Source organism: Mustelus asterias, chromosome 27 (genome assembly GCF_964213995.1).
Source record: "Mustelus asterias chromosome 27, sMusAst1.hap1.1, whole genome shotgun sequence".
Taxonomy (NCBI): Eukaryota; Metazoa; Chordata; class Chondrichthyes; order Carcharhiniformes; family Triakidae; genus Mustelus; species Mustelus asterias.
The window spans coordinates 34,464,383-34,477,344 of NC_135827.1; the positions used below are offsets into that span (position 1 = coordinate 34,464,383).

General features: G+C 49.3%; 1 protein-coding gene across 1 annotated transcript in view; it reads left to right on the forward strand.

Moving 5' to 3' along the window:
- The window catches only part of bace1 (beta-secretase 1), a 153,930-nt gene extending 144,855 nt beyond the window's left edge, over nt 1-9,075 (forward strand). Inside the window, exons 8-9 of the mRNA XM_078198988.1 lie at nt 830-1,001; nt 8,164-9,075. Coding sequence (XP_078055114.1) covers nt 830-1,001; nt 8,164-8,405 — 414 coding nt within the window. The 3' untranslated portion in view covers nt 8,406-9,075. The remainder of the gene's footprint in view (nt 1-829; nt 1,002-8,163) is intronic.
- Nucleotides 9,076-12,962: the final 3,887 nt, after the last annotated feature.

Sequence of the window (12,962 nt, forward strand, 5' to 3'; positions counted from 1 at the left end):
TTCTGTGCTGTACTGTTCTATGTTCTATGTTCTAAGTTCCGCACACATGAGGACGGCCTAAACCGGGATGTTGGATTTATGTCACATTATCAGTAACCCCCACAGCTTGCCTCCTGATCTTGCAGAATCTTACTAGCTGTTCTGTCTGGAGACAATACACATCTCTTTAACCTGTGTTTATTGTTCCCTCCACCCACTTTATCTTTAAGACCTGGCTGGCTGTAGAGATTTGCATTCTAATTAGTATTCTGTAACTTGATGTTGTGTCTCTGTGCACTGTTGGAGAACAGATTTTCACTCCATCTGACGAAGGGGCAGCGCTCCGAAAGCTTATGGTATTTGCTACCAAATAAACCTGTTGGACTTTAACCTGGTGTTGTGAGACTTCTTACTGTGCTTACCCCAGTCCAACGCTGGCATCTCCACATCGTGCAGAAGGAGGCCATTGAATCTGTACCAACCACAATCCTGCCCAGGCCCTACTGCCGTAACCCCACGCATTTACCCTGCTAATCCCTCTGACACTAAGGGCCAATTTTAGCATGGCCAATCAACCTAACCCACACATGTTTTGGAGTGTGGGAGGAAACCGGAGCACCCGGAGGAAACCCACGCAGACACGGGGAGAACGTGCAGACTCCACACAGGAGAGGCCGGAATCGAACGGGTCCCTGGCGCTGTGAGGCAGCAGTGCTAACCACTGTGCCACCGTACATTCGTTGAAAGTCTCCCCTCTCTATGCCGGTGATGAGGGTTCTACGTTGAGGCAATTTCCACCCAGTCGTGACTGCGCAATTGATTACTGATCCTCCGTTTCTTTTATTCACAGCAATATCTGCGTCCAGTTGAAGACGTGGCCACTTCTCAGGATGACTGCTATAAGTTTGCCATCTCCCAGTCAACCACAGGAACTGTGATGGGTGCCGTCATCATGGAGGGGTTTTATGTTGTCTTCGACCGTGCTCACAAACGCATTGGATTCGCAGTTAGCACCTGTCACGGTGAGTGTGACAAAGCGCTTCCAGCGTGACGATCAGACAGACCTGAGGAAGTCCCCTTTCATCATAGTCCTTCCTGTACACCGCCACCCCCCCCCCCCCCCCCCCCCCCCCACCCCTCCTCCTGTACCTCTTGTGTTTGCTCTTCCAGGCACCATCTTTAATCAAGTATGTGAATGACTGATTCTTCAAACATGGCTGCCCACACGAACTTGTGATTGACCCATAAAGGAATGCCCATCTAATGCTTCCTTTCCATATTCATAGGAAGATGCCTACCCGCAACATTTCCACCTCCCCTCCACCACTCACCACCCCACAACCTCTCCTTTTCAGTACGACCTTACCCCAGCAAGGCTGAGATTAGGAAGTTCCTGCCAGTCTTTAATGAACCCACTCATCGCGATGCTGTTCCAAAACATTAGCCCCTTGCATGGGCCCCTTTTCCTTAAAATATAACATTTCACATTTACATCATTTAAGGGCGGCACGGTGGGTTAGCACTGCTGCCTCACAGCTCCAGGGACCCGGGTTCGATTCCCGGCTTGGGTCACTGTCTGTGTGGAGTCTGTCTGTTCTCCCCCGTGTCTGTGTGGGTTTCCTCCAGGTGCTCCGGTTTCCTCCCACACTCCAAAGATGTGCGGGTTAGGTGCATTGGCCGTGCTAAATTGCCTCTTAGTGTCCCGGGCTGCGCAGGGTAGAGGGATTAGTGGGGTAAATATGTGAGGTTATGGGGATAAGGCCTAGGAGGGATTGTTGTCGGTGCAGACTCGATGGGCTGAATGGCCTCATCTGCACTGTAGGGTTTCTATGATTTCTATGATCATCTTAACCTGGTTTCTGGTCGGCAACAAAACAGTTCTAATTTTGCTCTCATTCACTCCGATCTGGGAATCCACAGGGAGAGGCAACAGAATAGCTGATGTGAAAGTTGGTAAATTGCCAGATTGTTGCTGTAGTGCTCTGAGTTTGGGACTGATGTATATTGTTCAAGATTAGAGGAGCTTTACTCTGCGGTAGACCTGACCTGGAATTACATGAAACCGATCCAGGACACCGTTCCCCAAAGCTTTCGCACCTCGCCTCAAAAATGTAGCTTACGATTGAAGCACACAGACTGCATGAAGGTTAGACGGCAAGGTTCACTGGCATCGAAGCAGTATCAACCCTCACAGGGAAGCGTCACTCCAAGAAACAGACTATTTACAGAACGCATTCCCTGCCGATGCTCCAGATCTCTGTCCTATCCGGGGCCTCAGCTCCTCAACGCAGTCACTCACCAGGCATACAATAGAAACAGAGAATCCCTACAGTGCAGAAGGAGGCCATTCAGCCCATCGAATCTGCACCAACTCTCTGACAAATATCTTACCCAGGCCTCCCGGCCATCCCGTAGGCTCACACATTTCCCATGGCCAATCCATTTAACCTACACATCTTGGGACACTAAGGGGCAGTTTAGCATGGCCGGTGCACCTAACCTGCACATCTTTGGACTGTGGGAGGAAACCGGAGCACCCGGAGGAAACCCACGCAGACACGGGGAGAATGTGCAAACTCCACACAGTCAGCCAAGGCCGGAATTGAACCTGGGGCAGGCAGTGATATTGTCACTGGACTTGTAATCCAAGACCTATACCTTGCCCCCAGGGCAAGATCTGGAGGGGGGCTCTAGGTTCACATCCCATCATGGCAGATGCTGAAATTTAAATGGGCAGCACGGTAGCACAGTGGTTAGCACTGCTGCTTCACAGCTCCAGGGACCTGGGTTCAAATCCCGGCTCGGGTCGCTGTCTGTGTGGAATTTGCACATTCTCCTCGTGTCTGCGTGGGTTTCCTCCGGGTGCTCCAATTTCCTCCCACAGTCCAAAGATGTGCGGGCTAGGTTGATTGGACATTCAAAATTGCCCCTTAGTGTCCCGGGATGCATAGGTTAGAGGGGTTAGTGGGTAAAATATGTAGGGATATGTGGATAGGGCCTGGGTGGGATTGTGGTTGGTGCAGACTCGATGGGCCGAATGGCCTCTTTTTGCATTGTAGGATTCTATGATTCTAACCTGGGTCCATGGCGCTGAGAGGCAGCAGTGCTAACCATTGTGCCACTGTGCTTCCTCTTGTTCTGGTGTCCAGCTCCTGGCTGCCGTCCTGTTCTGTCTCTCTACCACGAGGCTTCTCAGACTCAGTCAGACTGACTGGGATCACTCTTATGTTTCCAATTCCCTTCCTGGTTCCTTAGCCACCCTCGTGGGCTTCACCTGCCCCAGGTTCCTGCCACACTGCCACTGAGAAGGCCTTGCTGCTGTCTCCCTCATCTCACGGCATCTGACTCAGCCCCTCAGCTTGTCATAGGCGCTACTCCCAGCTGGCAGGGGTCCACACGAGCCGACCAGTTCCCCTGCTCGGTGCTCCCCCCCAACATTTTAAACATGGAGTTTAATTTAGATAAATGCGAGGTGATGCATTTTGGTCGATCGAACCAGGGCAGGACTTACTCAGTTAATCGTAGGGCGTTGGGGAGAGTTACAGAACAAAGTGATCTAGGGGTACATGTTCATAACTCATTGAAAGTGGAGTCACAGGTGGACAGGGTGGTGAAGAGGGCATTCAGCATGCTTGGCTTCATTGTCAGAACATTGAATTCAGGGATTGGGACGTCTTGTTGAAGTTGTACAGACATTGGTAAGGCCAATTGGAATACTGTGTACAGTTCTAGTCACCCTATTATAGAAAGGATATTGTTAAACTAGAAAGAGTGCAGAAAAGATTTACTAGGATGCTCCCGGGACATGATGGTTTGAGTTGTAAGGAGAGGCTGGATAGACTGGGACTTTTTTCCCTGCAGCGTAGGAGACTTAGGGGTGATCTTATAGAGGTCTATAAAATAATGAGGGGCATAGATCAGCTAGATAGTCAATATCTTTTCCCAAAGATAGGGGAGTCTAAAACTAGAGGGCATAGATTTAAGTTGAGAGGGGAGAGATACAAAGGGGTCCAGAGGGACAATTTTTTCAGAGGGTGGTGAGTGTCTGGAACAAGCTGCCAGAGGTAGTAGTAGAGGCGGGTACAATTTTGTCTTTTACAAAGCGTTTAGACAGTTACATGGGTACGATGGATATAGAGGGATATGGGCCACACGCGGGCAATTGGGACTAGCTTAGGCGTTAAAAAAAAGGGTGACATGGACAAGTTGGGCCGAAGGGCCTGTTTCCATGCTGTAAACCTCGATGACTCTATGACTCTATTACCAGCTGCTGTATAATAAGCACAAAATATTCCTGATAAATCTTTATAATAAAGTTTCACCTGGAGGCTGGTAAAGTGAAAAGATAAAGAGGAAGATTTAAATTGCAATAAAGGAAGATGACAAAAGGAAAAGGTTTTAGGGATCACAAGAGTTTTGGCAGATACCGTACCTGGAATGTTATATTTGCTATTTTCATTCAGTAATTTTTTTTGTTAATTTAATAAGTTTCTAATTGGAAGCTGTAAAATAACTTTTAGCACCTATTTCATAGCATGTGGCTTTTATAATCAGATTACTCCCCTTGCATCTATAACGGTAGCTGGGAAAACCTACAGTAACAACATGCTTTAATATAATGTGTTTTACTTCACTGCGATGTTCAGTAGACACTCAAGTCAATCGTAGGATCCAATATTAATGTTTCTATTACTTCACATATCAAGCTATTGAATAAGTAAAACATTGAGAAGCAACCTGGTGTCAAAATGTCTGAATTTATACTTTGACTCAACCCGTAGGCCAGATCACTGCAATGTTTCTCCTTTATTGCAATACAGAAGAGGAAAAGGCTTTGACTGAAGGCTCCCCGAAGTCAGCAGCTGCCACAGCACCAGCTGAGGCCTCATAGAAAGCGACTATGTAAGAAGCATAGAATCTTCATAGAATCCCTACAGTACAGAAGGAGGCCATTAAGCCCATCGAGTCTGTACCGACCACAATCCCACCCAGGCCCTATTCCCATAACCCTCATTTATCCTGCTATTCCCCCTGACATGGACTGGGGGAGGAAACCGGAGCACCCGGAGGAAACCCGCGCAGACACAGGAGAGAACGTGCAAACTCCACACAGACAGTGACCTGAGGCTGGAATCGAAGCCGGGTCCCTGGCGCTGTGAGGCAGCAGTGCTAACCACTGTGCCACCTGTTTGCAGGCCTCAAAGAAGGATGGTGGCACAGGAAAATGTAAATATAAAAGGGGTAGTAATGACTGGTTAAGAAAAACAGTCAAGTACTTGGTGGAGATTGAGGGTGGTACAATTGGATTAAATACCACTGGACTAGGGAAAGGGAAAAGATAAATCAGCCAGGGTCACTACACCCACTTTTCACGGGTGACTCCCACAGGAAAGTTTGCATGTCTTTCAACTTTCACTCTGCCTCCCTCTCTCTCTCTCTCCACTCTCCCCTTCTCTATCTCTCTCTCTTCATCTCTCTCTCTATCTCACTCCCCTCTTTGCCATTCCTCCTTCTCACTCACTCCCTATCTCTCTCTCTCTACCTCCCCCTCGCTCTCTCTTTCTCTTTCTCACTCTGCCTCCTCTTTCTTTCACTCTCCTCTCATTCCCCCTCTCTCACTTACCTCACTCACTCCAGTCCTCTCTTACTCATTCCATCTCTCCATCACTCTACTCCCATTTACTTTCCCTACTTGGGTGAGGATAAAATCAGACTCAGCTGCAGTCACTGTCCACCACTTGCACGAGGAACAAACAGTTACTTCTGCAAAATATTACCTGCCCCTTGCATTCCTCATTCCCCTCAATAGAGAGGGGTGGCTGGGTGGACAAAGCTTTGTAGAAGAGGGCTGGGTGTCGAGGGTGGCTTTCCATTGGCAATATGATGCATTTCTCTGTAACTGGATCTTATCGGGTTAAGCTCAAGTTTATTTATTAGTGTCACAAGTAGGCTGACATTAACTCTGCAATGAAGTTACTGTGAAAATCCCCTAGTCGCCACACTCCGGCGCCTGTTCAGGTACACTGAGGGAGAATTTAGCATGGCCAATGCACCTAACCAGAACTTCTTTCGGACTGTGGGAGGAAACCGGAGCACCCGGAGGAAACCCACGCAGACTCAACTGACCCAATCATAGAATCATAGAAACCCTACAGTACAGAAAGAGGCCGTTTGGCCCATCGAGTCTGCACCGACCATAATCCCATCCAGGCCCTACCCCCATATCCCTACATATTTACCCGCTAATCTCTCTAACCTACGCATCTCAGGTCTCTTAAGGGGCAATTTTTTTTTAGCATGGCCAATCAACCTCACCTCCACATCTTTGGACTGTGGGAGGAAACCGGAGCACCTGGAGGAAACCCACGCAGACACGAGGAGAATGTGCAAACTCCGCACAGACAGTGGCCCAAGCCGGGAATCGAACCCAGGTCCCTGGAGCTGTGAAGCAGCAGTGCTAACCACTGTGCTACCGTGCCGTCCTAAGCCGGGAATCGAACCCGGGTCCCTGGCGCTGTGAGGCAGTAGTGCTAACAAACTCTCCCTCACACTAGTCTAAAATTCTCGGTAATGGATGTTCTGATCCAATCATCAGATCGCCATTCTCTCTCGCCCAATGACTCCATCTCAGCTATCCCCCAGCTCTACTCACACTAGCCTCATTAGATAAAACTGCATTGTTTTTGGACTGATTTAGCTCTGAAATTGTTGCTGTAGATATCCCCCTCCACCCTCCCCCTTCACCCACCACCCCCACCCCACCTCCCCCCACCCCCCCCCCCCCCAACCCCACCCCACCCTCCCCCTCCCCAACACTGGAGTCAGGAACAGAAAACTTGGCTGATTTTCCATTGGCCAGCCATTGGTCCTAAACCTGATAAAGTGTGTTCATTGCAGCAAGTGTGTGAGACCAACTGTCTGAGCCTCACACCTTCTGTTCCGTGTGTCCCAGTTACACACCATCTTCACCAGCTTAGCATCGAGAAAAGGCTAGCACCAGATTTAACTTTGACTCGCAACACCAATTCACCAAGGCTGCACCCCGATTCACCTTAATTCAATTCTAATCCGGGTCAAGTGATTCCAGAATTAATAATCTGCTTGGAGTGAATGATTGGGCAGCATGGTGGCACAGTGGTTAGCACTGCTGCCTCACAGCGCCAGAGACCCAGGTTCGAATCCCAGCTTGGGCCACTGTCTGTGTGTGGAGTCTGCACCTTCTCCCAGTGTCTGCGTGGGTTTCCTCCGGGTGCTCCGGTTTCCTCCCACAGTCCGAAAGATGTGCTGGTTAGGTGCATTGGCCGTGCTAAATTCTCCCTCAGTGTACCCGAACAGGTGCCAGAATGTGGCAACTAGGGGATTTTCACAGTAACTTCATTGCAGTGTTAATGTAAGCCTACTTGCGACACTAATAAATAAACTTTAAAAACTTTATCTGGGGAGCATTCTTTCAGGAGTAGCAAATAAAGAGCTAAGATCTTGGGGCGGCACGATGGCACAGTGGTTAGCACTGCTGCCTCACAGCGCCAAGGACCCTGGCTCGATTCCCGACTTGGGTCAGTATCTGTCTGGAGTTTGCACATTCTCCCCGTGTCTGTGTGGGTTTCCTCCGGGTGCTCCGGTTTCCTCCCACAGTCCAAAGATGTGCAGGTTAGGTGGATTGGCCATGTTAAATTACTTCTTGTTAGGGGGACTAGCTAGGGTAAATGCTGTCTGTGTGGAGTTTGCACGTTCTCCCCGTGTCTGCGTGGGTTTCCTCTGGGTGCTCCAGTTTCCTCCCACATTCTGAAAGACGTGCTGGTCAGGTGCAGTGACCCGAACAGGCGCCGGACTGCGGCGACGAGGGGAATTTCACAGTAACTTCATTGCAGTGTTAATGTAAGCCTTACTTGTGACCAACAAATAAACTTTAACTTTAAATGCATGGGGTTATGGGGATAAGGCTTGGGTGGGATTGTGGTCAGTGCAGACTCGACGGGCCGAATGGCCTCCTTCTGTACTGTAGGGATTCTATGATTTTATGATCTAATAATCTACCTGCCACTGGAGTGAAGTTTCTGAGGCCAGGACAAAACATAGAGATGGACAAACGGTAAAATATATTCGAATAACATGTTGTACTGTTTTATCCGGTGACACCCAGGCCCCAAACTCAGTGACTAACGTTCTCTCCTCCTCTTTCAGTGCACGATGAGTTCCGTTCAGCCACGGTGGAGGGTCCCTTCTTTAGCACAAACATGGAAGACTGCGGTTACAACATTCCCCAGACAGATGAGTCGACGCTGATGACCATCGCGTATGTGATGGCTGCCATCTGCGCGCTCTTCATGCTGCCCTTGTGCCTGATGGTCTTTCAATGGCGCTGTTTCCGCTGCCTACGCCGCGAGCACGATGACTTTGCAGACGACATATCGCTGCTGAAGTGAACGAGGAAGAACTATTCAAAATGGAAGAAAACCTATTTTTCCCTCCTCTCCTTTTTAACTTTGAGGCAGTTTACAGTGATCGATAGAAGAGCAGGATTTCAAAACCGAGAGTTGTGGCTGGTTTTTGAGACTCACAACAGTTGTAGTGTAGACAAGATTACTTCCCAGATATACAGGCCCTTTCATTTTACATTATCATTCATGTCCCCGAATCGTGATTTAACGAGCGCACGGCAGCCCAACAGCCTATTGACAGTGGTGTTCAAGAGTTGAGTAAGTCAACAGGTACGCAACCCTCTCCCCAAAAAGGTGTCAAACTTGATGGCAGATGTCCACTTGAGTATCTCCAAAAAAAAAACCTCCAAATATAAGCCACCGAGCAATATTTTTTACTTGTCAAACTCCTCGGCTGGAATTCTCCCAAAAATATTCTAAGTGCTGAATTTGCGGGAAAACTGGAGTAATTCACGCTGGTTTTTTCAGTGGGAGTTTAGACTAGAATCTCCCACACTTCTGTGCAATGCAGAGGCCACCAGCGTGAATGTCATTATAAATCAGGGACCGGGGCCTATCCGGGCAGGATGCTGAAACCAGCGGACCTCTGCGTATGTGCAGCGGCCCTGAACTGTCAGCCTCCCACATACTGGCCCAATCATGGCCCCCCCCCGACCATTCTTGGGCCAGACCCAACCCCCCCACCCCCGGTTCGACCCAATCTCCAGCCCCCCCCCCCAAACACTTCCCCCCTCACCCCACTGCCCTGCAGTGTCGATCCTCCCCAGCAAGCAGCCCCCCTCACCCACAGCTGACCGCCCCCCCACCCCCAACACGCTCCAATCACTGGCCTCCTTCCTGTCCCCATCGATCCCAATGGCAGAGTGGCAGCGGGACCCCCCCACCTCCACTGATTGCCCGCTAGGCCCTGCCCCCATCAGACCCTGCTCCCTGTTCGGCCCCAATGCCCGATGGGCAGTGCCAAGGTGCCCCTTGGGCAGTGCCAGGGGGCACAGGCTGGCATTGGCAGAGTCCCCATGCCCAGGGGGCACCCCCCAGCACCCAACCCCCTGGGGGGCCCCGATTTCCACCCCCCCTTCACTCCAGCAGGGTCAGGCCTCTAGCTCCCCGAAAGTGGGGAGCTACTGTAAGCCCCGCTGGAGTGAAACACTCTGCCGGGTTCGGGAGGCGGGGAGGGGGAGATGCTAGCAGGCCTGGAGAATTCAGTCCTGGGCCCGCGAATTACATTGCAATTATATTTAAATAAAGATTCGGATTACTTACCTGTCTTCCCGCCGGTTTCCAGCGCAGATCTGATGGCACTGGAAATCCGGCGGTGGGAGATGCGGACAAGGTGGGAACGCATGCGCGAATCTCGCGAATGCCCGACCATGAGACTCTCCCAGCCCGCCGCGCTAGAAAATTAGCGTGGCGAGGTGGGAGAATCACCCCCTCATCTTGGCTTAATCAAATTCCATCGTACGTTCTGCTGGACTCATGGAAAATATGTGAGGAGTAGAACTGATTTTTAATGACGTATCCTTGAGTATTATTGACCTCTGTCTAAGAACCCAACAATGACCAATGACTCCTATAGATTGAGTGCAATATGGTTTTACACTACCAGCATATTTACACTACCTTTCCATTTACAATGTGTGATGTATACGTTTATGTGTAAATATCTAGAAATGTATACATTAGCGCATTGCATATTTAAGTTGCATTACATTTCTAGGGCAGCGTCAGATTATTGTGACATTTGTTACAATGGCCATGTGTTTTATTTTTCCTTTCTCTCCTGAAGACCAGGGACGTTTTGCACAATTATCTTTTGATAGATACTGGGCAACCTTAGTCTTTGACCTCAGTGATCGCTTACCAAATGCAAGCCCAAATAATATATGTCAGCGGGTCTGGTGGTTTCCATCGCAGCTGAGCCTAATAGTGCCATTCACACAATAGGTACTTTTCCCACAGGGGGAACTGGATACTAATTGGTCTCGGGAACCTCGGCTGATTTTTCCCTACTCGAGCCCGGGATGCTGTGACCCACTGTACTGTCTCCGAATGATGAGATTAGGCCGCCCGGCACACAGTCTGGAGTTGGAACTTGGGACTTCTGAGCTTGTATTGGGTCAGTTAGCTCAGCCACCGAGAGGCATCTGGACATTTTAAACTTGGCTGAAATCACAGTACAACCACAATCCAATTGCCTTACACAGCTCTTCTTGAGATTACCAAACTCTGGTCACTCTCGTGATCTGACGGTGTGTCAACAGCAATGCAACTCGGGACCAGAAAGCCAATGCTGAGGTTGTAGGTATCAGTGTGAACGTTCCTCTCAACCAGTGATCATATAAGATCCAGTTATACTGGCCCTATTCACACAAATGTCATATTGGCCACTTTTTAACACCTAAACTGATTCGGCAACACTCATTTGTTAACTGAGCAAAATATTATCCATATCAAACTGCTATCAAAGCCGGGAGGCAGAGTTAAAGAAAACAACACCTTTCACAGATAAAAATGAGATGCAATTTGTGGATTCAGGTTTTGATAACATTTCAACGTGTTTCCACAATGTTGTCCACACGGATTTCAGCCTAAGTGTTAATGCAGATTACATGCAATTGTTGGCAATACCAATTCCGTTGAAACAACTGAGGTAAGTCTTGCACACTTGGACAAGGATGGTTGACAAGATGGAGGGATGCGTGACTGTAATTGCAGGTGGTCTGCAGTGATGTGACATCAGTTCTCTGTGGAGCACGTGCTGAAGGAAACTAGATAGCAATCGTCACTACCCTGCGTTGTGCTCAAGTCAGTGCAGTACTAATAGCAGTAATAGACTGTCGTGAGACAGATTCGTTTACCCCACTGATGATATGTGTTGTTGCAATAGTAATCCTGCTCAGTACGAGAGGAACCGCAGGTTCAGACATTTGTGCATGAACTTTACCGCCACGTCCACCCCGATTCCGGGGGCAGGCGAGGCCTCGCATTCTCCGTTGGCCTCAGGTGGGATCTTACGAGCCTCGGGCGGGCGAGACGGTAACATTCCGGATTTGGAGCAGAATTTTATCGGCATGTCCTCCCAAGGTTCGTACAACCCTGCCCGAGGTCAGTAGAGAATGCCGTTCTCCAAGCCTCGCCCGCCCCCGGAATCGGGGCGGTTGTGCCGGTAAAATCCCAGCCTTGGTGTATGTGCTTGGCTGAAGAGCCAATGATGTGAAGCTATCATCTGTGGGATTGTGACTGAAACGTCTCGAAGTCAGAATTCCCGCCTAAAAGTAACGATACCCTGGCGCCAGGGATCACTGGTTGGCCCGGGATAGCCAACTCCGGTCGGTGCGGAACGCCGCTCGATTCAAGGCTGGAATGCGGCCGGATAGGCACCACCTCTCTCCTGTTAACACACAACATGGTCTTGGGGAACCTGGTGCTAAAGTATTTGTAGACGACCTGAGACAACTCAGTGAAAGCATTTCAAGGGCATGGGAAATTCTTTTTAAAAAATTTAAAAAGGATAAAAAAGCTTCATGGTGACACAGTGGTTAGCACTGCTGCCTCACAGCGCCAGGGACACAGGTTCGATTCCGGCCTCGGGTGACTGTCTGTGTGGAGTTTGCACATTCTCCCCGTGTCTGCATGGGTTTCCTCCGGGTGCTCCGGTTTCCTCCCACACTCCAAAAATGTGCAGGTTTTAGATGGATTGGCCATACTAAATTCTGTGGGGTTACAGGGATAGGACGGGGGAGATACTCTGTCAGAGAGTCGGTGTAGACACAATGTGCTGAATGGCCTCCTTTTCTGCATTGTAGGAGTTCTATGAACATGGCTCAGAACAGAATAGAGACTGGGCAGCATTGCGATGGCAGCGTTGGGAGGGAAATAGTGGAAGGAGAACAAGTCAGAAAGGAGAGAGAAGTGGCCAGGATTTGAGGAGTGAAGGACAGAGAGGTTGGATACGGCAATGAGAGGTTAAGGTGGCAATGGCTCCAACAGGGATCAGAAATGGCAGCAGATGCAGTCACAATGGCAGCAAAGGAAAGAGACCGATGTGGATCACCAGGCGAGAGAGAGAGGATAGGACACAACCATGATGGAAACGAGTTAGGGTAATGATGAGAGAGAAGGAGGGTAATTGAGTAGTGACGGAGCAGCGAGGTGACAGGGTGGCAGAAAGGACAATAGCAGAATCAGATGAGAAGGGAAGTTGGTTCAGTCAAAGTGCTGCATTGTTCCGACAGAGATTTGGGAAGAGCAAATCAATTTTTTTCCAGGCAGACAACATAACACACAGGCACTAACAATAGTTTTCTGCAGTCAGCCGAAGAAATTGGCTTTTTTTTTTAAAAAGTGAAGAGTGTAGGGCAAACGCCTATAAATAGAAAATTCGTGCATCTAGTCTACATCTGTCACAGCGGAGATATCAAAAGTGTCCAAAACATTTATAATGACAAAGAAAGCCAGGCATTTCCAGCAGTTTTTTTTTTCCCCGACTTTTGTAGCTTGGCGTTTGCTCAAAGACAGAAGGCGACGTATTTACACAAAACT